This window comes from Humulus lupulus, chromosome 2, assembly GCF_963169125.1.
Source record: "Humulus lupulus chromosome 2, drHumLupu1.1, whole genome shotgun sequence".
Taxonomy (NCBI): Eukaryota; Viridiplantae; Streptophyta; class Magnoliopsida; order Rosales; family Cannabaceae; genus Humulus; species Humulus lupulus.
This window is the reverse complement of record NC_084794.1, coordinates 295,721,054-295,748,575: the sequence shown is the minus strand read 5'-3', so window position 1 is coordinate 295,748,575 and position 27,522 is coordinate 295,721,054. Positions and strand designations below refer to the sequence as shown.

The 27,522-nt window shown below is 30.5% G+C and overlaps 2 protein-coding genes across 3 annotated transcripts; both read left to right on the top strand.

The window, feature by feature from the left end:
• Window positions 1-3,822: 3,822 nt before the first annotated feature.
• Window positions 3,823-8,889, top strand: LOC133819954 (cryptochrome-1). 2 transcript variants are annotated; one of them, XM_062253341.1, is made up of 7 exons: window positions 3,823-4,030; window positions 4,231-4,280; window positions 4,441-4,822; window positions 5,030-5,254; window positions 5,389-6,095; window positions 6,892-7,585; window positions 8,515-8,889. In XM_062253341.1, exons 3-7 carry the CDS (start codon window positions 4,501-4,503, stop codon window positions 8,604-8,606), a joined length of 2,040 nt encoding a protein of 679 aa, XP_062109325.1. In that variant the 5' UTR covers window positions 3,823-4,030; window positions 4,231-4,280; window positions 4,441-4,500; the 3' UTR covers window positions 8,607-8,889. The 2 variants fall into 2 exon arrangements, with proteins under 2 accessions (XP_062109325.1, XP_062109326.1); XM_062253342.1 differs by having other exon boundaries at window positions 3,823-4,822; window positions 8,530-8,889.
• Window positions 8,890-17,728: 8,839 nt separating this feature from the next.
• LOC133819953 (phosphoenolpyruvate carboxylase kinase 1-like) lies at window positions 17,729-19,116 on the top strand. Its single transcript, XM_062253340.1, has 2 exons — window positions 17,729-18,669; window positions 18,783-19,116. The coding sequence occupies exons 1-2, from the start codon at window positions 17,886-17,888 to the stop codon at window positions 18,830-18,832; spliced, it is 834 nt and encodes a 277-aa protein (XP_062109324.1). The 5' UTR covers window positions 17,729-17,885; the 3' UTR covers window positions 18,833-19,116.
• Window positions 19,117-27,522: the final 8,406 nt, after the last annotated feature.

The following is a 27,522-nucleotide window of genomic DNA, read 5'->3' as shown; positions in this document are numbered from 1 at the left end:
AAAACATAGCTGTAGAAATTAAGTTCCAACCAAATCCATCATTACCACCGATGGTAATAGATGATGATGACACAGTAAAGTCAAGGTCTCGTTAATAAGCTTTATTACATCATAATGAGACGTGTAGACTAACCTCCCACCCAGTCTATTCTCGAGTCTGAAAAAAGTTCACCATCCTGTAAAAAAAATATACAAATGAACATATAAGAAAAAAAAAACATTACAGGAACGAAAGAAATAAAAATAAATATATTATTAAATAAAACAGGTTGCTATGAACAACAATTTAAAACCATAAAAATAAATCAAAAAATAGACAAAAATTTTTAACATGTGAAACAATAAACAATTGAAAAAAAAATGAAAATAATAAACAAATGCAAGAAAATAAAATAATAAACAAAATTATAAAATTTCGGAAAGCAAATGAAATAATAGACAATTGCAAAAAAATAATAAATAAAAACCGTCTGTTATGACTACACAAAAATAAAACATAGATTATGACAAAAAGATGTATCAATATCATCAAAGCATTTTTCTTTTTAAACACTGTCACTTTCAATTATAAACAAATTCTTAAACAAAGAAAAACAATAATTGCTAGTTGAAGAACTAAAAAAATTATACATAATGAAAAATCTGAAGAAAAGATTATGATGTTTACTTTAGAAAAAAAAAAAAAGCTATTAAAAAAAAAAAAAACCTTTATCAATGGAGATTTGGGAATTGGGTTGAAATTTGAAACCGAATCTTGAACAAGCTCCGTCTCATCAACAATTTTAAACTTCTTGTTAGTTCTAGGTTTAACAGAGGGAGGAAATCTATTTTTCATCTTCCTAACAGGTGCACGATAAGGAAAGGAAATAGAAGGAAATAAGAGATTTTATTTTTGAAATGGGAAAATAAGTATTTTCTGGGTATAGGAAATGGCAGAAGGTGAAAACCGAGTTTGGGGGTAAATGATCACGGTAAGGAAGATAAAGATAAGGAATTTTGGGGTTTTTTATTTTGAAATGGGAAAAAGGCTTTATTGGGGAAACAAAATGACAGATGCTTTTTAAAAGTTGTTCAGAATTTTTATTGAATAAAAACAAAAAGACAATCAAGTTTTAAAAGGAAAATAATAAATATATAGACTTAAATCATGGAAAGTAATAACTAATACAAAATCATTAAAAGAAAAAAATATATACAATCATAGTAATTAAAATAAAAAATCGGTTAGGATATGTATATAAATATGAAAATATGTTGGAAGGTATTAATATAGTAAATAAAAAAGATATTGTAAGGAATTGTGTAAATATCCCTTATTTGAGCCTAATTGAACATGTAAAGTTTAAATTCCTCTTTTGTGGGTGGTTCCACTTGTGAAAGCCCATTTGTTTTGCATTACTAGACTGTGCCTAATTAATTGAATAACAATTAATAAAACAAATGTTCAAATTCCTGTCTTTTTGGACTTTGTGTGGAAGTTAGGGAGCCTTAGTAGTGAGTCCGACATACTGAACCCAGCTCTCCTCCATGCAAGCTCTAAAATTTTCGACAAGCTATCTAGAGTGTCGAATATTATTTTGCAAAAAGTTATCAAAATTAGGTCTGAGTACAAAATAACTTCAAAAAATAAATCATTTTCACAAATCACCCCAGAAAACAAAGAATTAAAACTTGATTGGACTTTCAAACTATTTCAAAAGCCCATCTTGATTCCAACTATAGGAAAGAAAGAAGCAAAAGCCCATCTCCATTCTAACTATAAGAAAGAAAGAGGCAGGCCCAAGTTATGTACAAATATATTGAAGTTAGTAAATTTCATATAGTATATGGTTCTTTATTGAGTTTTTTTTTTAATTAATATCAGATTTTTAAGATATGTTATTTTTCTAATGTAGTGTTGACTGAATAATAATGATGAGAAGTCTTTTGTGCATAAATATCTAAGAAAATATTGGTATAAATGAGAGATGTAAATGCTAACAATAAATAAAAGGGACAAATATTGGTTCGGTCATTAATGAGATCTACATTCACTTTAGTTAATATTATTGATTTTTATATTTTAATCATACTTAAACAGCTTATTCCTTATTAATATCCTTGAATCTAGTTTTCAAATCTGATTTTTTATTTTATTTTATTTAGTCACTGGTTATTGATATTATTATATTAATTTTTTTCTAAATTTAAAATGAAAAATACAAATTTTCAGTAGACTTCTCCATCGGATATCTCAAAAAATGACATTGAATGGGAAAGTGGGCTCTTAACACAACCTAAAAATTAGATAAATATATACCCACTTATTTTATTTTATTATTTTTATTAATATATATTTTTATTATTTTTTAATAATAGATTGTAAACATGACTTAAACTTAAATAAATTAAAATAAGATATTTTACAATAATAATTATTTAAAAATAATAAAACCATATATTTAATAACTTAAACAAAATTTAATTAAACTTAAACTTAATGTTATATTAAACATATAATATTAGAAACTAAAAATAGTTGATGCATGTATATTACTGTCTATATTATGATTTTTTTAATTTTTATTTTATTTTATTTTTAAATATTATTATATTTTAATATATATTTATGTCAATGTTGTATTTATATATTAAAATTATTGATATATATATAAATATTTATATATATTATAAAAATATATTTCATTTTATTATATATATATTTATATAAAATAGTGAACTAGAATAAAGAAAAGACCTCAGAAAGGTACACCACAAGTGGACAATAAGTGACAGCCAACGATCAATTAATTCGTTTTTTCCCTTCACAAGTGAGCAGTTGCTACATATATCCAATATTCAATGTATTTGTACAAAATATCTAAATTAATAAATAGATATTTAAAAATATTAATATATATATAAAGGAATACACTATTTTAATGCTTCATTATTTCTTTTATAGGCTTATTATTTAACTACTAAGACTATTTTAGTCCATTGTAAAGTTCAAAATTGTACATTTTGGAAAACATTTTCACTAGCTTATTGTCTCAACACATTTTTTAATTTTTTATCCAAAATATATTTATCAAAACTAGTTAAAAAGTACAATCTTATTATCATACACAAGATGAAAATACTAAAAATACGTGTAATTATTATCAAAGATATTGATTACAAAACATTCCACAAATATATATTTATATATATATATATATACAACTTGTGTAAAACACACATAAACCATTCTTCTTCTTCAACCAAAACTGAGGTGGACATGGAAATGAAACCCCTGGTCTCATCAGTACTTGCATGAAAAAATAAAAAAAGAGTAAGAGCAACAAAAATAATGAAGGTTGGTACAAAAAACAAAGAAAATTCACATGTTGGTGTCTCGTAAAGTGAAGCTTTTTCCATATTTAGAAACAGAATCCACAACAATGTAAAAAGAAAAACAAACAAAACGCAGTCGTTTCACATTATTATTATTGAAAGTTGTAGCTCAATTATTGAAGTTTATTTATTTTTAATATAATTGTACGATTCGATGAAGGTGTGACATAAAATACAGTTTGTTTTGACATAAAATACAGTTTACAGTTACCAAAGCATATAATATCCATTCAAAGTTTATTTTTTTATTACTATTTTCCATTGTCAGTTGTTTTTTATGGTCTTATCTTCTTCAAAGTTAGGATTTTTATTTTATTTATTATTATTTTTTATTAATTAATTAACCGAAGGTACCAGAAATGTTTCCCCACCAAAGTCGCTTTCACTAGTCCACGTGATCTGACATAAAAATTGAGAAATGGAAACACTTCAATGGAAAAAGTCATTACTTTGATTAACTGAGCTTTTGGTTTTTATTTCTTTGGGGGAAAAATGATCTTATAGGCTCACGGAAAGATATTCTATTACATGGGTCTTACTTTGATTGGGAGCTAGACATAAATGGGTGTTTTGTTATCTTCTTGAATCATCAGTTTTCATCTTCAATTGGGTCTTTTAACCAGCCTGATTTGTCTGACTGTATTCTCTTCTTTTGGTATTATCTTTATAATCTAATTCTGGGTCTTTGAGGATAATGTTCTTTAATGACTATATTGTTCTGGGTTTGTCTCAGATCCATGGCACATAGTCACTTGAGTGTCTGATCTATATGTGTTGTGATTCTTCTGTGAATAACAACTCTCTCCTTATAAATAGGAGCTGCAACAAGAATAAATCTTTCTTATTTGGCTGCAGTTGTGGAGGAGCTTTCTTCCTTCGGTGGATCATCGGAGGGCATTAAGTTGGTAAAGCTTTAAATTGGAAGGTTTAGATCTTGTGAAAAGTAGAAAAAAGTGTTTAGATTTCGATTTGCTTTTTCATTGGGGTTTTTTTAGATTTAGCTTAATGAGAAACTTTATCATGTGTTTCTAGTGGTTGAAAGAATGATTTAGAGAAAACTCCCAGGTGTTACAGGAATTGGGATACTGTTAATTTTAACCTTTTGAAGTATCTGAATTATGCAATATGGGTAGTAGTAGTAACAAGACCAAGACCATAGTTTGGTTCAGAAGGGACCTCAGGATTGAGGATAATCCTGCTTTGGCTGCTGCTGCTAGGGAAGGTAGTGTTTTTCCTGTGTTTATATGGTGTCCTAAAGAGGAAGGACAGTTCTACCCAGGTCGAGTTTCGAGGTGGTGGCTGAAGCAATCTCTTGCCCATTTGAACCAGTCTCTGAAATCTCTTGGGGCTGAGCTTGCGTTTATTAAATCCCAGAGTACTTTGGATGCTCTCTTAGATTGCATCAATGCCACTCAAGCTACCAAAGTGGTGTTTAACCACCTCTATGGTACGTTCTTGTTCCTTGTTTCATTTCAATTTTTCTTTGTATGTGTAAGACAATCTAATGGGAGTAAGTAAGATCTTGTTACATGTGTTTAATGTCAATCTGATCAAGCTTTTGGTTGTTTATTTCATCAATTGAGATATTTCAGAACTCTTAGATGGGATTATCACTCTAGCTGACTCTATTATCTTATTGCTTTTGTCTGCTCAGATCCAGTTTCGCTTGTTCGTGATCACAACATCAAAGAAAAACTGGTGGAGCTAGGCATTTCTGTGCAAAGCTACAATGGAGATTTGTTGTTTGAACCATGGGAAGTATATGATGAAAGTGGAAATGCATTTACTACTTTTGAGGCATATTGGGAAAAGTGCTTGCAAATGCCACTGGAACCTGTTTCAATTCTTCCCCCATGGAAATTGTTACCAGCAGCTACAGGTACATTTCTTAGCATCTTTCTTATCAGTTTGCTTTTTCTACACCATAGTTATGTATGCATAATTTCCAAACTGCTAGAATCTTTACCAAGAAATAAATAGATGTGAAGTAAGAGTTTGTGGTATCATTGGCAGGAGCAATGGCAAAGTGTTCGATCAACGAATTGGGTCTAGAAGATGAGTCAGAAAAACCTAGCAATGCCCTTCTAGGAAGAGCTTGGTCACCGGGCTGGAGCAATGCTGACAAGGCACTAACCGAGTTTATTGAGGAGCATCTTCTTGACTATTCAAACAATAGGTTAAGTGTTGGAGGAAACAATACATCACTTTTGTCTCCATATCTTCATTTTGGGGAATTAAGTGTGAGAAAGGTTTTCCAATATGCAAGAATGAAGCAGATACTGTGGACTAATGAAGGGAACTCAGGTGGTGAACAGAGTGTAACTTCATTTATCAGGGCTATTGGTTTGAGAGAATACTCACGCTATCTTTGCTTCAATTTCCCTTTTACACATGAGAGACCCCTTCTGAATAACTTGAAATATTTCCCCTGGCAACCTAACCCTGCTCATTTTAAGGCGTGGAGACAAGGCCGAACTGGCTACCCTTTGGTTGACGCCGGAATGAGAGAGCTGTGGGCAACTGGGTGGGTACACAACAGGATTAGAGTGATCGTGTCGTGTTTTGCAGTGAAAGTTTTGCTCATTCCTTGGAGATGGGGGATGAAGTACTTCTGGGACACACTTTTGGATGCAGACTTGGAATGTGATATCCTTGGTTGGCAGTATATATCAGGGAGTGTACCAGATGGCCATGAACTTGAGCGTTTGGATTGTCCAGAGGTTTGCTTTTTTTATTTTGCTTATATATCACTATAGTGCCACTACATAAACATCAGATTTTTTACACATATATGGTTGAAATATTTGGCTTCTGTTGATTTATAGTTTCTTTTCTTATTGTTGTGTTTTTTCTTCTCTTTCCTTTGCTCTTCTTGAGACTCAACTTTTGCATAGCTGTGTCTACATTCATAATGGTTTGGAGGGTCAATTTTTCCTACTATGTACAAAGGAACTCATTTCAATATGGGGATTTCTGCAGAGTTGAATCAGTTCATTGTGCTTCAGATTATGCCATCCGTTGTACTTTTTTTTCTTTCGAAAATGAAGAAAAAAGTATAACATATGACATAATATTATTTTGTTTTCAACTCTGTGAGTTTGAACACTTGTGTGAAATATAGAGTATGAATCTTGATAGAAGATTGGAGTGCTAGGTAAAATAATTTTTTTTTCAGTTACTTTGCACAATAACCTTGTTTTGATAATTTTTTGCAAAATGACCTTCCAAACTTGACAACATGTTAACATTTTCAACATCATCTTGAAAAAATTTCAGCATTGTCGGAAGGTCATTTTACAAAAAATTATCGAAAGAAGACTTTTTGCAAAGTGACATTAAAGAAAAAGTCAATTTTTACCAATTACTATAGAAGATTTAATAGATATCTATAGGTCTTTTCGGTATGCTTTAAGGAATCAAAATTTGGATGAAAGAAAGTTTGGTATAGTGTCATTATTTGCAATCTGATAATGAACAGCATTTATTCAATCTAAAAAATGTGAGCATTAATGCCAGGTTCAAGGCTCAAAATTTGACCCTGAAGGGGAATATGTGAGGCATTGGCTACCGGAGTTGGCACGATTGTCCACCGAATGGATTCATCATCCATGGGATGCACCTGAGTCTGTGCTTAAAGCTTCAGGAGTAGAGTTGGGGTTGAACTATCCAAAACCGATCATTGATATTGACGTGGCTAGAGAACATTTGACTAAGGCTATAATGAAGATGTGGGAACTGGAAGCAGCTTCAAGGGCTGCAGGATCAAATGGCGCAGCAAATGAAGAAGTCGTTGACAACTCTGATCGTGTTGAAAGCATGGCCATTCCGAAGGTGGTCTTAAAGGGAAGACCTCCACCTTCATGTTACACTAATTCATCTAATGATCAAAGGGTTCCATCTTTTCATATTGTAAAGAATAATATGGCTAATAGGAAGAGATCCAAAAGTATACAAGAGGAAATGCCATCAGCAGCTAATTCGCAGAATCTCCTGAAGGCCGGGATCTTGAGAGCTGATGAAGACTTGTGCTCCACAGCCGAATCTTCGGCTGCAAAGAAGCAGACCACCATCAGTAGAAATTCATTTTATGTTCCGGATTCATTTTCCATGTCAACAGGAAACACTTCTCAATGTGAAACATCTGACCTGAAGCGGCCCGGACAAGAATTAGAACAGGAGGACATGGAACAACCCAACTCAAGCAAAGATGGTAAGCAACTTTAATTAATATAACTTAATAAAATCAAAATAGATATAGAATGAGTCTAGGTTTATTTCTCATAGACATTGCTTGAAACAAACAAGTCCTGTTCTGGTTCCACTATGAACACATCAAATAACTGTTTCGTTTTCTTAGTTACTATAATTTATTGTCACTGGTGGCTGCAAATGTAGCATGTAGCTCATAGTAGCTGCAACTTTGGTTGACAAGCTACTAACTTTTTTCTCAGTGGATGGAGGTCATTGATGGGGTTCTTGGCAAATTAGGCTTTTTATTATGATCACTTAGCAAAATAACATCTTTTTTATATTTTTTTTTGCAAAATGGTCTTCCAAACAAACACGGCACCTTGTCCAACTTGTCTAACATACTCGTCACTGTTTGGAATGCCATTTTGCAAATAATTATCAAATAAAATACTATTTTGCAGAGGGACCTAAAAAAAAGTCTATTTTCTCAACATTATTTTTGTTGTTTCTTCTAATGGGCCAGCAAAGCTGTTAAATTGAACACGTTTTAGATTATTTCTCATTACAAGAAGGTTAAAATACAGTGTTTGTGTCAAGAATGCCATTGGATCCAAAACACACTCTTGAGTTGAGAAGATAAAACAGCATGTGAATACCAATGCATCTTTTCTTGCATTTGATTTGACGTATTTTCTTTTAATGCACTTTCACTACACACCAGATCAGTTTCTCTATGAGTATAATGCTGGAACTGTGTTGTTCTTGAGAAAAAAAAGAGACATGTTTAAGTTCACTCTGGTCACGCCTTTCGCAAACCGATCTTAACCATTCTTCCATGGCTAAAAGACCAACATATTATTCTGTAATTGTACATGAAACAAGCATAGTGACCACTGGATTCTATATCATAAGCCATACATATATGTATACTTTTTGTTGCACTTACAGGCTTTGGAAATACAGATTTTCTTATGCATCATACTACAGCTGATGCAAGGGTGCAGACGCAACATATATTCTCTGAGAGGGGTGGATGTTGAAAATACAAAGTAATAATGTCCTTCTTTGCAAAAAGGAGAGAGTGACAAGGGAGAGGAGCACAGGGTGTGAGAAGCTACAACCTTGAGTTATGTGTTGTTATTTTCAAATGTTGGGTTTTGGCTCTCAATCTTTGACTTTGACATAAATCTATTTATATAATATGAATTGTGACACATAATATATGTACATATGCATATGTAATATTATATATATCTGTGGCTTGTACTGGAGAATTGGATTAATTAGGATCTTATTGAATTTAGATGCTTCGTCAGTTTTATATATTGATATATTTTATAAGTTGGATATGCTTTTTTTTTTTAATATATTAAAAAAATTAGATATGAGTAATGCTACACACAATGATTATGCACAATATTTAGGCACAATTATATGTAATTCTTTTAGTCATTCGTAGTTTCATGGTGAAATTTTTATCGGTTAAAGACTTGTTACATTTTTGGTGACCTCTTTATATATATTTTATTTTTGGAATTAAGATTCTATCTTCAAGTAAAAGACACTAAATTATTTATTTATTAAAATTGTAATTATGAGATTGCTTATAGTAATGTCATAAAAGTAGAATAATAGGCAACTAAATTAAAATTGATTTCAGTTAGTAAAAAATTAACATTAAAGTATTGTCAATATACTAATGAAATAGGGATTTATAAATTTAATAAAATAATTAAGAGATTTTTACATAAAATACTTAATTTTGCTAAAGAATTTACATTTTTATAGTCAAATATTATTTTCTTTCAATTTTACCATTTTAAGGTATATTTTATACTTCTACGGTTTTGTCTTTTATTTTATTTTTTGTGTTGTTTTCAAGCTATTTTTACATTGTTTTTAGTTTTATTTATTTATTGATGTTTAGTTGTTTTGATATATATATATATATTATTTTTTAGTTTATTTTAAGTTAATGCATTGAGTTGTTTTCAAGTTGTTATTCCTAAAATCATATTTTTCATAGTTATAAAATTTTGAAAATTATATATATATATATATATATTATTTTTTAGTTTATTTTAGGTTGATGCATTGAGTTGTTTTCAAGTTGTTATTCTTAAAATCATATTTTTCATAGTTATAAAATTTTGAAAATTATATTTTTGAAATTTTGATTACATATTCTTAGAAAAAATTAGAAATCATAAAAAAAGTAAAAAAGAAAATGTACTTAAAGAAAATCTCAATAATTAATTGCCATTATTTAGAGAGAAAATCTCAGTTTAGCTCATGTATATTTTTTAAATATGCGATTGATTTTTGTATTTTGTTAAATAATAATTCGGATTATATGTTTTACAAAATTAATAAAAAAAATTACTTAATACCCAATTTTGATAAAAAAAAAAAAAAAATTCAAGTAGACGAAAAAATTTAGCTTTCTTTTACTTATCTAATTAGATGTTTTTTTTGCTTTTGTTTTTTGTCTCATCTGATTAGTAGACGATATCACATCACACCCAAACATATAAAATTCATACATTTATTATTTATTGTTATTTTGTCAAGTTATTAGATAATATCCCAACATATATAAATCAATAATAAATGCATATATTTATATTTATATATATACGGTATAAATAATCAGATATCTATCTAGTCGCCGCGTACAATTTATTTATTTTTCAATATTTTAAGAATTGTTTTCTGCTAAAATAAAAAAATAAATAAAAAAAACTTATAAGTGGTGGAAATTGTATCAAACACAAAATTGCCAGGTTCAGAATGTATACTGCTCTGTGTGGTGGATATAATTTACATATATAAATAATTGAAATATTATTGTTATATAATTTTTTTAAAAATCACTGAAAAAACTATATTATACACCTTAATTAGATAAGAAAAAAAAGAGCATAATCAAGAAGAGTATAATGTAACAAAATTGAAACAAATCTAAATATATAGCAAATAATACAAGAAAATAAAGTTTTCAGGTGTAATAATAACATATCTATATATTGATAAAATGGTGGAGAAAAAGAAATATAGAATAATGGAAGCAAATAAGACAGAAAATTTAATTAAAATAATGTTTGAATAAATATAAAAACAAAAAAAAAATTGTTTTATTTATGAGTACGGAAAGAAAAAGAAATAATTGTAGATTCGACCCTATACTTGCTTCAAAAGACACTCCAGTAAATTAAAGTCTCAATCACTATACATATATTTATATATATATGTCCTTATCATATATTTGAAGGGACATTTTTTATGTCTCCTTAATCACTTCCAATTTATTGACCATGCACACTAATTTTATAAGCAATTAATTAATAATATTGTTACAAATCCTTGTCCTATAAATATATATTATTAATATATGTGGTTAATGTATAATTTGTAGTTATTTTTAAAATTATTTGATTACTATATATTCATCATGCACATTTCCAGTGCATGCAACTATAAGGTTACCAAAATTTTTAAAATATTAATTTTTATTTTTTCTTTCATTTATGTAACCAGAAATATTTTTATAATTTTTTTTTAAAAAAAAAGATGGCATCGTTGTCAATTTTCGACAATCTTATTTAAGAACATTTTAACTTGGTTGCATGCACCCTGTAAGGTTGCCAAAATTTTTAAAATATTAATATTAATATTTTTATTTTTTCTTTCATCTACTGTAACCCAAAATGTTTTTATAAGAAAAAATGGTAACGTTGCCAATTTTCGACAATCTTATTTGACAACATTCTGATTTGGGGACCCCACTAATGGTAACGGGGAACTCCCATGGCATCTGGAGCGTAGATGCTCTAATATAAATGTTACTTAACTTTTTGTGGAGAATTGATTTAGTTAATATAGTTAATAAAAATTTAATTAGGCAAATTAATAAAATAATTTTATTATTGTTTGTTCAAAGCCTAAACTTTCTCTAGAAGAAGTGGTGGACAATAGACAAAAGACACTATGACAATATTTTCAAGTAGTTTACTACTTTACAGCCAATGATCCAATATGTATAGTTAAAATCAAATAGCTAATAATAATAATAATAAATATAGACTTCTCAAATGCTTTTTTTGTTTATTAATTCACAAAATGTGATTATATTTTCTTTTTGTAATTATTATTATATTGCTTGGTTTACATATACAAGGTGTCACAACTCTCAAGTTTCTATGGTTATGATGTATATTCAAACATCAAATTATATGAGAATCATATTATAAATATATAATAGTGTTTCGAATAAAAAACTTATTCAACAATCAATCAAATTTCTCTATACTTTTTTTTAATGGATAGATACCATGCATATATACCCCCTGAAAATCCCACTTTATAACAATATTATACAAGTTGCATACAATAATATAAAAACATGTATATAATATTTTTTAGTATTATACTAAAAAATTCATGGAATTAAATTTATTACCTCATGCATGAATCTGCATATGATCACGCATAGGAATATATGTTGGCATATTATATATATACATGATAATTATTTTATAGGGATTCACTTTAAGTCCTATTGGTGGGGCTTTCAGTGTTCTCGACCCGTGAATAATTTTCAACGCGATATTTTTTTATGACCGTATATATTGTAGCTATTTAGAGCATCCTGCAAATTTTTAGAAAATTCCGAATAGTTTACAGTATCGAAAACTAAGTTCAAACATGTTGTTGCACGCGTGACTAATTTTTTTTATGAGCGTGGAAAGCAACATGTTTGAACTTAATTTTCGGTACTGTAAATTATTCAGAATTTTCTGAAAATTTGCAGGATACTCTAAATAGCTACAATATACACGGTTAAAAAAAGATCGCGCCGAAATCTGTTCACAGGTCAAGAAACACTGAGAGCCCACCAACAAGGTCAAAGTGAAATTATCTTATATTATATATATATATATTATGATTGCTCATAGAATAGCTTAATTAATTTAATAAATAAATAATTAAATAACAAAGACTCGTGTACTCTTGAACAATTAAATTGCCATGATGGTATCACCTAATTAGCTGGTGATTATTGGAATAATATATAGTTGTCTTGTCATGATATAAGTCATCATTGTAAGTAACTGATCTTCTTGTTAATTTTGAAGATTAATTAATGCAAATTTAATTTTCTATGAATCATGACATATATAGTCATCCCTTGGACTATTTTTCTTATTAGGATTCAAATTATTATTATTTTTAAGAAATAGGATTCAACTTATTATTTTAGTACATATATCTTTTTGGAGATTATTATTGGGTGACAAAAACAAGACCTCAAGCTCATATATAATTAAACTATAATTATCCCTCTCTAAATTAAGATTAATTATAATTACATCTAAATGTACTTTGAGTCATTTTCATATTCGCGAGGACTCATACATATCTTCTATTGACTAATTAATTTGGACTAAAGAGAATATACATATATATATATAATACTTACTCATTATTATTATAATAGGGTATGATTATTAGGTGGCAAACATATGGATTATATTATCATCGAAGAAAATTAATAAATTTAATTATAGTAATTATATATCTTCTATATAAAAAGTGTGTACATAAATAATTTTTTTTAGTTTTAACAGTTTTTTATTATTTTAATGTTAACTTTAACGGAATATTCTTATATTTAACAAAATATTCTTATATTTAACGGCATATTGTAAACATTACTTAAACTTAAAAAAAAAAAAAAATTTGTGATATTTTACACTTATAATTATTTAAAAATAATAAATTAAATAAATAAATTAATTAAAATATGATATTTTCGAGATATTTTACAATGATAATTATTTAAAAATAATAAAATCATACATTTTAAACTTCAATAAACATTAATTAAACTTGAACTCATGTATTAGAATAATATCATATTAAACATATAATATAATATACTATCAATTAGCAACAAATTATTTAAAAAAAAACTAGCAAGAAACTTAAATTTAAAATCCACGTATAATATTTAATATTACATTAAACATATATAATATATAATTTCTTGTTGTTACTCCCAAATTCAAAAACTAGAACAAACATAAACTTAAACAAAAAAAAAATTTATTTTAATAAAAATAAAATATTTATTTAAAATTTATATAACATTAATATAAATTTAATAAAAATAATTAATAAATTCTATAAATAAAATTAAGCAAATATATAATAAATATATCTTATCCTGATCATTGTTTTGGTCAAGATATTTTTGACCTAAGATCAAGACATTTCTTGAATAATCGAATAATATGTAAAGATAAAAATAAACATCTATATATTATATATACTTCCTTTCTCTATTAATTACTTAATTAATAAATAAATAAGATGTATTAATGTACTTCTAGAATACTTTTCTATATTTAAAAAGAATATATATAGTTAAATAACTTGAATTTTCAAAAACATGTTGAAGGATGTGCTGCAGAAAGGTTTAGTTTAATTAGCAGTTGGTTTTTATATTTGAGAAATCAGTGTCTTGAATAATTAATTGTATTATTAATTAATTAAAAGAATAATATATTGTTACTTTATGAAAGATATTTGGTCCTTTTCCCTTTCCAACTTTTTGTAGCCTTTTGTGAGCCAAGTTGATGAATAAACAAAGGATATTGATTGGTCCAAGGCTAGCTATTATCAATTATAATTAGATTATTCTCATATATATATTATCTAATTTTGTGCCAATAGATATTTATTTATATATATATAATAATATACATATTCTAGGGATATTCTATATGAGTATCTCAAAGCATGTATTAGGTATATAATAAAGGAAAAATAAATTATTAATTAGCCACTAATTAATTTGCTAGATTTGGGATTCAATAATGAATTAATATTTTATCACCCAAATGTCTACTAATTAATGATATGCTTAATTAGCTTCTAATTAAAACTTTGTTTGCTTTCTAATAAAGATATCATACATTATTTTAAATTATTTTTAATTAAAGTATAATAATAATAATAATATCTGAATAAAAAGATTCAGTTAGCATATATAATATGCTCCTAAGTCCTATGGTGGTTTGTTTTCTCTCCATATGAAATTATGAGTACATGATCTCCACTCATTAATACCACAATACAAAATATCACAAACTATGTACTACCACACTACAAGTAATTTTTTTTTTATTTTCATTTACTTATATAACTATATTAATAGGAATATATAAATATATAGAATAATGATATCTGCATGTACTAAAACATTACTCCAACTGATGTGACATTATTTTTTAAAAGAGTTGGTCTCGCCTGAAATAAATTTGATTGATTAAATGAAACCGTCACCAGAGCGTGACCTGAGTAGTAGGGGGCCTTATACAAAATTTGTTATTTTTAAAAGAATTATAAAAAAAAAGGTATTTTCCAAATTTTGGGGGCTTTTGTACATGTAAAAAAATAGTATTTTTCAAAAAATTGGGCCTCATTATGTGGGGCCACTGGGCACAGACTTGACTCGCCTGTAACAAAAGTTAAGTCTGTTCGCTACGTCAATTATTGTAATATTTTGGTGCTTAATTTTAGTACACATATCATTACTCATATATATATATATAAATATACACACACGGAGAGGCACACAAATGATAGCATAGAATGAAAAATATATATATAGACAAAATTTTCCCTTCGTGAAATAATTTGTCAAAAAGTTTGAACGAGAGAGCTACTCTCAACCTCAATTAGGTTTAGATCACTACATCTACCGATACCTCTTTAACAAGTGTCATATATATATATATATACACATGTATAACATTTACTTTTCTTCTGATATTTCTCATTGTATATATTGACCTAATTAATTATTTAAAATGTTGAATCGTACGTACCCTTTTGATTCCTCCAAAAGTCACCAAGTACTATAAATTGGTGGAAATTTCGTGGAATTGCATATCTTTTTTGGAGGTCCCCACTACTACTCACAATTCACTTGTTATTGTCTCTAATTTGGCTCAAGTATGGCTCGTTTTGCAACATGCATAAAAATGTCATATATAGAGTATATATAAAACAAAATGTTAATGAAATCCACCATGTGGAAGCAATATTCATATTATTTGTCAACACACATATATATATATATATGGCATAGCTATAGGATACGACTCTATATTAATATAGATGGATTATTCATCACTTATCATCACTTGCCCTTTTCAATTATTTAGAAAAAAAGAATCTTCTTTTTCCAAAAAAAAATTTGTTAAATTGATTTATCATTTTATATAGGGTTATTTGCGTTGGAAGTATGCAAGTTATTACGTTTGTAACACTTAAGTACCCAAATTATTTTATTGGCGGTGAAAATATCTTCCGCCTATGTTTTTGTGCAATTTGCTACAACCGTCAATTCTCACTGTTAAGTTCTTTTGTGACAAAAATATCAAATTAAATGGATATTTGCGGTGAAAGTACTCAATTTAAAATATGCTTGCGGCGAAGGTACTCAATGTAAGAGATATTTGCGGTGAAAGTACCTAAGTTATAAACAAATTTCACACTATGTAGATGGACTTAAAGACGAAACAGACAATTGTATTAAACTCTACCAAAATATGGACATAAGGCATTTTCACCGTTAAAAAAAATTACTTAGCTACTTAAGTACTACAAATACAATAATTAATTACTTTCCCCACATAGAATTACTAATTAATAAAAGAGTTTATACCTTTTTGGACCTTATATTTTTTCTTATTACCTGTTTGGACCCTGTATTTTGACAAATTACTTTTTGGACCCTGTGTTTTGTAAAATGGTTAAAATAGAACCCTAAACCCGATTTTAGTCAATGCTTTTTCAACTAAAATCACAAATAATTTACCAAACTAATAACTCAGAACAAAAATAAAATCATTATGCTTAAAAACTGTGTTGTTATATTTAATTTTTTTCTTCATCAAAATTGAGTTTAGGGTTCTATTTTAATAATTTTATAAAACATAGGGTCCAAAAAGTAATTTGTCAAAACACAGAGTCCAAACAGGTAATGGAAAAAAACACAGGGTCCAAAAAAGTATAAACCCTTAATAAAATGGTAAAGTGATTAAAAATAAGTATTTTTAGTTGATCTTACATATATGTCGGTGGTTTGGTAGAAAACCTTGCCTTAAATAAAAAATTAGATATTTATTTATTTTTCTTTATCAATCTATGACTAATTTATTGGTAGTGTACTATGTGTATGATTGTGGGGTTATTGTACATTAATTGACATGTATTATTTTCTACATTTAATTTTATGTGACAAACTATCGAATTATCTTAATATTTTGTTCATTCTTTTACTTATCAAATTGTCTATTTTATAACTCTTAAAAATATTATGTCATTTAGCTCATTGTTTTCCATAATAACAATGGGCTAACACAAATTATATATATATTTATATAATATGGATAGAATTACTAATTAATAAAAGAGGAAATTCTTAATTAAATTGAGCTCAAAAAATGGTTAGAATGGATGCCACTTTATTTATATATCCATATCCATATTCTTTTTCACTATCATTTGTGTTTTAATCTTACTTTCAAGAAGGTTTAGTATAATTTTTTTTCTTTTCTTAGAAATTGAATAAATAATGAGGACACTATCCAATTATAATTGTATTATTTTCGAGTCAAACTTACAAAATTAGGGTCAAGTTGTGTAATCACCAAATTGCTAATTCGAGTAAAACTAGTCAAATATTTTAAATAAATTAAGTTTTTTCAAATTTAAATTAATTAGAATATTCATAGAATCTTAAAATTGATTTGAATTTAATTTAATTGTGAGTTGACCTTTTAAAAATTTAAAATAAGAAAAAGAAAAAAAAATTGTGTACGAAATTGTGTACACTCACTACTAATCAAAGGACAGAGTCCTTGGTACGGAAGCCAAGTTTTCAAATCGTATTCCCAGGGATATTTCAGTAATTTCACTTAATCTCAATCCCGTTTTCTGATTGGACGGTAGTATTTTTTAGTTGTTAGATTCGACACGTGGTTATTTTTCATTGGGTGACGATAGCGAGCCGAATATTCCTCTAAAAAAATTCGAAAATTAAAAAGCTACGGACTCCGCAAACTCCGCTTATCACACAACCGAATAATAGGAGAGTCGGCTCTTTCGATATAAAAGCAGATTATTATCACTCAATTTTGTAGAAAGACGAGAGAGAAAAAAAAACTTAATTAGAAGAACCAGAGAGAAAGTGAGAGAAAATTCGAAAGAAAGTGAAAGAAAATTTCATCGTCTATCAGAGTATAATAATGACCGACGGACTCAAGAGAGACTACCAGATTTTGGAGGAGATCGGTCAAGGAAGATTCGGTACTGTCTACAGATGCTCATCGGCGAACCAGAACGGTGGTTTTTTTGCTGTGAAATCAATTGAGAAACGTTTGGTTTCCGGTGATTCTCTTGAATCGCAATGTTTACTGACTGAACCAAAAATTCTTCATCATGTCTCTGATCATCCGAACATTGTCAAGCTCCATAATCTCTACGAGGATGATTCGTACCTCGATATGGTGTTAGATCTCTGCGATTCGGCCGATCTCCACAGCCGTGTCAGTCGCCGAGTCTTTACCGAGACGGAGGCAGCTTCCGTGATGACTCAGCTCATGCAAGCCGTGGCGCACTGCCATCGCCACGGCGTCGCTCACCGCGACATCAAGCCGGAGAACATACTCTTCGACGAGAGGAATCGGTTGAAACTCGCCGATTTCGGATCGGCCGAGATGTTTCTTGACGGGGAGCCGATGAGTGGGATCGTCGGAACGCCTTACTACGTGGCTCCGGAGGTGTTAGCCGGGAGGGATTACAATGAGAAAGTTGATGTGTGGAGCGCCGGCGTCGTTTTGTACATATTGCTGGCTGGTTTTCCGCCGTTTTATGGAGAATCTGTGGTGGAGACTTTTGATGCGGTGCTTAGAGCCAATTTGAGGTTCCCGACGAGAGTTTTCCGGTCAGTATCTCCGGCGGCGAAGGATCTACTTAGGCGGATGCTGTGTAAGGATGTTTCTAGAAGATTCTCGGCAGAGCAAGTTCTGAGTGAGTGAATTTCTAATTACTTTTTTTCAAGCCAAACAGAATTTTCAATTTTAAATCTTATTTATTAATTTAAATCATTAATTAATTAATTAATTATGTTTAAATATCTACAGGACACCCATGGATGGCAAATGGCGGAGAAAGATTAGATCTGAGCGAATGATGCAAAGTTCAAAGCGGCGCCGTTTCAGTACATATGGATATAATCAGAATCGAAAGCTTTCTTTTTCTTCTCGTTTTTTTTTTGGGAAGCGAAGCGAAGAGTGTTCGTGTTTTTGTTAATTGCGATTTTCATGAGTTAGTTAGTTTCTAGTTAGTGGTTAGTAGTTAATGGTATTAGAGAGTTAAAAGGATTTTGGTGTTGTTTTGCGTATAGAGGTTGTTTTGTTGAGATTTTGAACTCGTTTATGAGTAAATAAATAAATAGTAACACGGATTTTCTAATTATTTTCCATGTTTTTAATTTTTAATCCTAATTTATTATTCAAGAATATATATTGATTTACAGCAATTCGATCATAATTCTATTATGAACTTCACAACATGTCATGATAATACCATTTTCACAACATATGTCCCTAATTTTACTTTTATAGTTAATTTATAAGAATGTAACATATCATTATTAATAAATATTTTATATATTTGAATTTAATAAGTGTTATGAATTATGGTTAAGAAACAAATAAATACAATTATATATATATTTTTTAATTTTATTTACTTAACAATGCAAATTTGTTAAATGCTAAAGGTTGGACTAGTATGAGCCAAATTTAGCACAATAATACATGCACTTTTTCATTAGTCATTTACTAATTAATTAATTAACAATTAATGACTTTTTTTTTACAATAAAAAATGAAAAAAGGTTACATTTTATATATTATCAATAAATATTAAATTAATTGTTGCATTTTTTGGTTAATTTGCATATTGTGTATTAGAGCATAATTAATTATAAATATTGAGCTTGACTTATTTTTTTTTACTAAATTTGGCACAAAATTTATATATTGCATTAGAGATGATCTAAGAGATTTTTGCCTATCTCGTTTGTTGTACATAAAATTGTTTAAATGATTAATTAATTAAACAATCAGAATCAACTTTTCTTAACACTTTAAGCTCATTTATTTGTAATATAGAAGATATGAAATCTCAATTCTACAAATAAAACAAAAATTTATGTGATAAAAATCTTCATTGTATTATTTTGGATTTTTTTTTTATCTTATTTGTTGGCTAATGGACATCCTTAAAAGACAGAGTTAAAATAAAGCTTATGGTAGTTGATAGTTGTTGGGTATGTGGAAGCCATTTGAGTTGACGATAGTGGATTAGATTAAACAGATATTATGCCTTAATTAATGGTTTAATACTATTTCTTATCTTTTCTTTTGTATTTTGTGGATTTCATGCAAAGAGCCACTAATTCGTTGTTAATTATGATACCTAATGGAAGTCAACACTTGTTATGGTGAGGTGGCATGTTTAGGATTTAAGTTTGTCTTTATACAAAAAAAACAAAAAAAGTGGTGATTAATAGTAGTGTAATGTGTTTTTAAATAAATCAAAGAAATCTTCCTATTTTGTTATTATTTTTAATCATTTAATTTCTAAAGAAGTAATATTTTCACAAATTTTAATGGTAAGATTACTTTTAAGTTTCTTCTTTAATTTTGTAATAAATAGGGACTTAAAATGTGGTGTTTTTTGGTTTTGATTTTCGCACTATATACGAGATTAATCTTAATATTTAAATTAATGGCTTCTATAAAGGGTTCAAAAGGTTGTCCAAATTTTTTTTGTTTGAGAAATTTGCGATTATATACCTAGAATTTAAAGTGTTTGTAAAAATACATTCAACCAATTTTTCACACAAATATCAGTTACACGTCAGCATATCATACCGAATTTTTAAAAAAATTGGGAAATCCCACTTCTTGAATTTTTTTTTTGTTTTTTGTAAGTTGTAAAAAGTTATATTTTGGTTACTTACGATATCTATAAAATACCAATTGGTCATTTTTTTATTAAAAACTTTATATTTAGATCATAATATTTGAGTACCTTTTGTTACTTCCAAGACTCATTTGTAGAAATCTTAATATACGAATTAATTATTTTTATGTTATATTATGATATCTTATTATTTAAGATATATTTTGGTAACTTTCAAGTTTATTTCAGAAACTAATGAGTTGCCATATAGTATAATAAGTTACCATATAGTTTATTAATAAAAATTAATTTAGTATACTATATGGTAACTTTTAAATGAAAACTTTTATTAGACTTTTTTAGTCATTCATGTAATTTACATGTTTTATTATTTAAGATACATTTGCGTTACCTTCAACTCTATTTTAGAAACTAATTAGTTATCATATAGTATACAAAGTTACTCCTATAATTCCAAATTACCATAAATATGTTATTAGAAAATAATATTATATAGTATACTGCATAGTTACTTTTAAAAATTACATTTTCATTGCTTTTAATTATTTAAGATACTAATTGGTTACCTTAGTGAGTTACCAAAAAGAGTTTTTTTATGTTCTATTTAAAAGTTACCAAACAATATCCTAAAGAAGCTATTTTAAAAAAGTTACTTGAAATGTTTCTAAAATAGCTTTAAAGTTGTTTAGAATACCATATGGTATCTTTTAAATGTAAAATAAGAATACAAATTTTGGTATATTAAATTTTGTTTAAGTTTAAAGTTTAGTTACTTTTTCGTTAACAAATTATGAAAAAGAAACTAAAATGTTGCTTTTTATTTTGGTTATTTTCTCCGGGGACAGCAAAAAAAAACATATGCTTCTCACATATCAAAATGATCACTATTACACCCAAATTTCGACATAGTCATAAATGAGCCTCGAAATGTAGGCTCGTAAAGCATAAGATCGAAAATGACAAGCAGTGGCTGGATACTTGTATATATTTGCATGATTCTTGACTTGATCTTGTTGGCGATCGAGCACAAGTACAGAAGGCTCGAGCTTAAGTATCAAGCTCGAAAGAACGAATCTTCTTTGATGCATATGGGTGTTATTCGAGCCTTAGTTGCAAGCTCGAAGATGTTGGTCTCCAGAGGTTGAGCTTGATGGAATCACTGGCTAAGGAGGAGGTTGGCTAGAATAACGAGCTCAAAGTGTTGGTCGATCTCGAAAGCACGTAAACCTTGCGTTCGAGGTCAGCAACGCGTTTTGCACACGACAACTGTTAAGAGATCCCTATTCCTTAGGGATTCGTTGTTATTTGATGTTAAATCCCAATTATCATGGGATAATATGTAATCAGTGTATTTATTTGTATTTATTTCAAATTTGAAAGATTGATTGTAACTTCCTCAAATAAATGGAATAGATTCTGTCAACCAGGTCTATAAATAGCCTGGGGAATTTCATTTGTGGATGGACACAAGATTGTACTAAGAATACTCTATGGAATTGCTTTGAGAAAACTTTGAGAGGGTATCAATAATCAATAATATTGACTCTTGGACTAGTCAGATTTTAACTTCTGAACCACGTAAAAATCCTTATGTTCTTTTCTTATTTCTTAAATCTTTGTTTAGTGCTTTTCAGATTTAAGTTGACGAAAAACGGCGTCAACAGTTTGATGCTTTCATTGAGAGCATTAAGAAAATCTTTGGATTGTTTAGTCATAAACCTCTTGCATTAACAATGGCCACCGCGAACAACCCAGGTGTTGGTGGGCAACCATTGCCCCAAATACCTGAGGAGCAAACTCCTCATACTGAAGATTACCCACGAAGACCTGGGAAACATCTAATGATAGACCACGACCCTGACGAGGGGAGTGCTCGGAGCTCTAACCCTGAATTTGTCAGGAATAACCTGGAACCAGTCTGGGCCTATTCTGGGTCTTCCAGGCCCAACAATGGGAGGCCACCACCATCACCTATAAGGCATCTTCCATCTCCTATAAGACACCCCTCACCACTCCAAGAGGCACCCCAGCCAACTCCTCATAGTAACTAGGCAGAGGAGCCTGCACCACAAAGGCCATCTCGCAGTGGAAGCCATGATGGGAACCGTCGAACCCGACCTGGACATGGGGCCGAGCGAGAAGTGACTCGAGGACATAGGGTTGTCATAGAAAAAGATAATTTGATAGGGTCAATTTTGTACTATGATTTAAAGGTAAATTTTTAGTTACTTTTTTATTGGGTTAAGAAAACATAATTCAAAACGTAAATTGAATGACTCACCAAAACATGTATTTTTAAGCTTTGAGTATATATGAGTACTGAGACAATGAGATTTGAGGCCTATTCAATTCCTTTGCCTACCGTGTTTTTACAACAATAATTGTAGTCCTCACACTACTACAAAACTTAGGCTTTTAGGATACTTTTTTAGTGCACTCACCTAAATACGAGTCCTAAAAACAGCTCCTAGAATTTTTAGGACACTCATTGAGAGTCCTTAAAGAATTTCTTTTAGGACACGTAGTGCGAGCCCTAAAAACTGATGTGTGTCCTAAAAGTTTGAATTATTTTTTTTACCAAAAGTTCCTGGACATTTTAGGACACTCATTGAGAGTCCTTAAAGAATTTCTTTTAGGACACGCAATGCGAGCCCTAAAAACTTATGTGTGTCCTAAAAGTTTGAATAATTTTATTTTAACAAAATTTCCTAGACTTTTTAGGACACTCATTGAGAGTCTTTAAAGAATTTATTTTAGGACATGCAAAGCGAGCCCTAAAAACTTATGTATATCCTAAAAGTTTGAATAACTTTTTTTAACTAAAAAACCCATTCTCTCTCTCTCTCTCCCTGGATTCCATCTCTCTTCCCGCATTTCTCTTTTTCTCTCTCTCACACAAGCCCACTACCCAGCCACGAATGGTGCCTCTCCGGCCACCCTTCGCCTACACACGCCAGCCCACGGTGTTCCCCAGCCCCCGAAACCCCTAGCCCCACTAGCCACTAGCCTCACGTGCCACCTAGCCTAGTTGACGAAGCCACCAAAGTTCGGTGACCATGTGGGTTTCCAAAATGTTTTAGGCATTTTTTTACCACTTTGAGCCACCCAAGCCAAATGACCACCACCACTGCATTCCTTGTGCTTTGGGCTTCAAAACCCACTAAAAAATCGGACTGAACCACCAACATGGGGTGCTGGCGCCGCCGTCATCATCGGAGCTCTGGCAGGAGCTTTGGCTACCCTTTAATTTTTTAAAAATTAAAAATAAAACTTTTTAGGACTCGCATTGCGAGCCCTAAAAACATTCTTTTAGGACTCGTGACGAGTCCTAAAAATCCTCAGTTTTTAAGGCTCTCAAAAAGAGGACTCGCGCCCCGCGAGTCCTAAAAATGTGAGCCCTAAAAAGCCTTTTTTTTGTAGTAGTGTCGTCTTTTTTTCTTGGCATCCTTCACTTTTTTTTTCTTTTCATTTTTGCTCCCAATATACATTAGTTTTTCTTAGACCATCTCCAATTCAAGATGTTGACCCTCGAATTAGCCAACGACACGGAGTCAAATATACGACAGGAAATAACACGACGCTTGAAAAGATAATCTAATGGAAAGGAAAAAACACCAAGAATTATAGTGGTTCGGCCCCAGTGATTGGTAATGACCTACGTCCACTTTGTGATATTTTTATTATAGAATCCTAAGGTTGTGATCAAAGAACTAGGATTCTTGAGTTTCATAAACCTTAGGCGTAATACAATCAGATGGTAACAACTCACCTTAGCTCGTTTTCTCTCAATCTTAAGCAAAAAAGCTAAAATGAATCCCAAAGTCCCTTCCTTGAGCTATTTCATGTGTATTTATAGGCTCAAGGAGGGTTACATATGATAACGTGTCATATCTTATCCTTAATAACCGCGTATCAAGAATAATTATGAAGAGATATTAAAATGCAGTTAATATTAGATTACAACCTAAGAAGGAAATAAATCGGGCTTCACGACCAGCCTGGTCGTGACAAACATTAACATCGACAAGGAGGCGCGCCTCTGGTCGATAGCCGAACAACGCCTCTGCCTTTTTATTCTTCCACGTGTCAATCTATGTGTAAGTAATCCTTGCCACGTGATCAATGACCATTTTTGGGTAAACACAAGATGTAAATTTTGTGTCAAATTTGGCACATAAAATGAATCAATGTTATATTTGGCTCAATATTTGCAATTTCGCTCCAATGCACAAGATGCAAATTAACAAAAAAAAATCAACAATTCATTTAATATTTATTGATAAAATACAAATTTTTTTCTTCATTTTTTATTGTAAAAAAAATGAATAAAAAAAGTAATATAATTAGTCATTAATTGTTCACTAATAAATTAGTGGCAATATAGTAAATAAAAAATGACATTTATTGTTGGGCCAAATTTGACCCATGCTATATCTTCTACCAAATTTGGCACAACTTTTAGCATGTGCCAAATTTGGCACAATTTTTAGAACAAAATTGGAATGATACTTTTGTTAAAATGTGATAAATATAACAATGCAACCCCTTTTTGTCACTCATTGGAGATACTCTTATGTGTTATGGGTTTAATATCATTAACTAGAAAAAAAAAGTCTTTATTTAATCACATACCACCAAACAACAACACTTTCTTTTAAGTTGAAATGAAAATTTGGAATTTTTTTTTTCCATTGGGTGATTGAGTTCATCACATGGATGTATTCTATTTTTTTTTCAATAATTTTAGTTTTACTCGTTTGGGTATTTGACTTTTTTCTTCCAATCTAGATTTTTGAGAATCGACAAAGGAGATTGAGTGTATAATTTTGTGATTGGTTAAACACATGGTGAAATTGGTTAGGCACAAAGAGGTGCAAAACCATAACGATTTCACAAAAGTCAACACGTGAGAGTTGACTTTACGTATAGGCATTTATAAATAATCTTTTTGGGTCCAAATTGTTTCTTATATGAGTGCACCCAAAAAGTTTGGGAGCATTTTAGGGATGTTTTGAGATAATTTTTTTAGCGTCAAAACAGAGGCATCGGCGTAGCGTTGCCTCTGGGAGGCGACGTGTCGCTCGACCAAGAAATGGTAGACTAGGTAACGGTGACGGATCTCCTGGGTCGTCAGTACGAGGCCATACAATGACGTGTTTTTGGCTCCAAAATTAAAATTGAAATGCTCTAATCTCATTGGTTGAGTCTAATGTGGTTCATTTACTATTTAAAGGGTTCATATGAGTTCATTGGTGACTTGGTCACTGTAACGCCCTGGGTAGCCAGGACCATTACACTGTGTATTTATAAAGGTGTAGGACTTGCTAATCAAGTCATTTAGTTTAAAATGTGTCACTAAAACCATTAATGAACTAGGGTTAAAAGGTTTTGGTCATAAAAGATACATTTCATATAATTAAACGTTTTGTACAAGGGATCCCAAAAGAAACAGTGTTTGAAAGTCAGTTTACAAAATTTCAAAGTGTAAACAACTGCTAGCCCCTCTAAGGGAAAAATAGACAATTATGGTCCTCCTGTTCCTGTCTCTTCCTCAACCGTGGTGGCCGAGCAGCTGGTCATGTACGTTCTGCCTTCAGAGCTCTTCAAATCAGGGTTGATCAAGCTTACCCTTGCCTTTTCCTGCACCACGTAGCACCCGTGAGCCAATGCCCAGCAAGAAAACATGATATCATCACACAAACAATGATAACAATTAAATAACTCTTTAAGCATGTTCATACACTTAACAATCCACATTAATCACATAGTCCATAGACATAACCAGTGAATCTACAAGCCGATACCCAGCTATTCAGCATGGCAAGTTCATCAATCAATAATGATAACCAAATCACTTGATAATCAGGGTCGACGCCTTTAGGTCGCACCCTTTGTTTACCCCACTGACTTCGGTCTGCTTAAACCGAGCTCAGTGAATATTAAGCTGTCCTTAGCTACCAGTGGCTGAGCCGCGCCCTGTGCGCCAATGTAAACTCCGGCACTCTTAGGCTGTTTGTTTATTATTCACATGGCATAATACCATCCTTCATAAGGCATACAAAATAGGGAACCCTTAGTCCCATTATAAATTCACAACCGGGTGCAGTTTTCTTACCTTTAATTTCCAAGTGTCCTGATTACGAGAGATGTCTCTTGAGCACGATCCGTTTCCCGAGCCCTAGCTTATAACTAGTCACAACCAAGATAAGGGATACCATTAATATTTGTAAAAATGTTTCCAAATTAAGTTCTAGCCTCCGGGACATCGAATTCCACCAAACACGGTAGTAGGATCGATCCCGAGAACCCTAGGTTAGGTTTCTGTGCTTAAAAACTCCAAAAGGCCAAAAATTCCCTTAAGGGCCGTGGCCCAAGCTTCCTATGCCGCGACATGCCCCCAACGAGAGGCCCAGCATCGCCCAAAAATAGACACGGGCCGCGGCTCAGCCTTCCCAATGCCGTGGCCCGCCCTTCTTCTCCAGTACCTATCAGCTTCAGAGGGCCGCGACACACCAAGAACTGAGCCGCGGCCCGACCCCTTCGAACAAAAAAAAACCACCATTTTTAACACTCAAACCTCACTCAAAACCACCCATAATCATCCTAATGATATACCCCAATTATCACAAACATTCTAACATGATTTCAGCAACATAACCCAGCAGAAACCTAGTCTAGAAACTCATCAAAACAACATTTCAATCTTTGAAACCCACAAGTTCAAGAACACCAAAACCAGTCAGAAAAACCCAGAATTCAAACACTACATCATAAATTGAAGCTTACCTTCACTGAAGACTCAATCCTCCAAACAATTACTGAGCTAACTCCCAAGCCTTCTCCCTTAATTCAACATTTCATGCCAAAAACCCATAAACACTTTAGAAC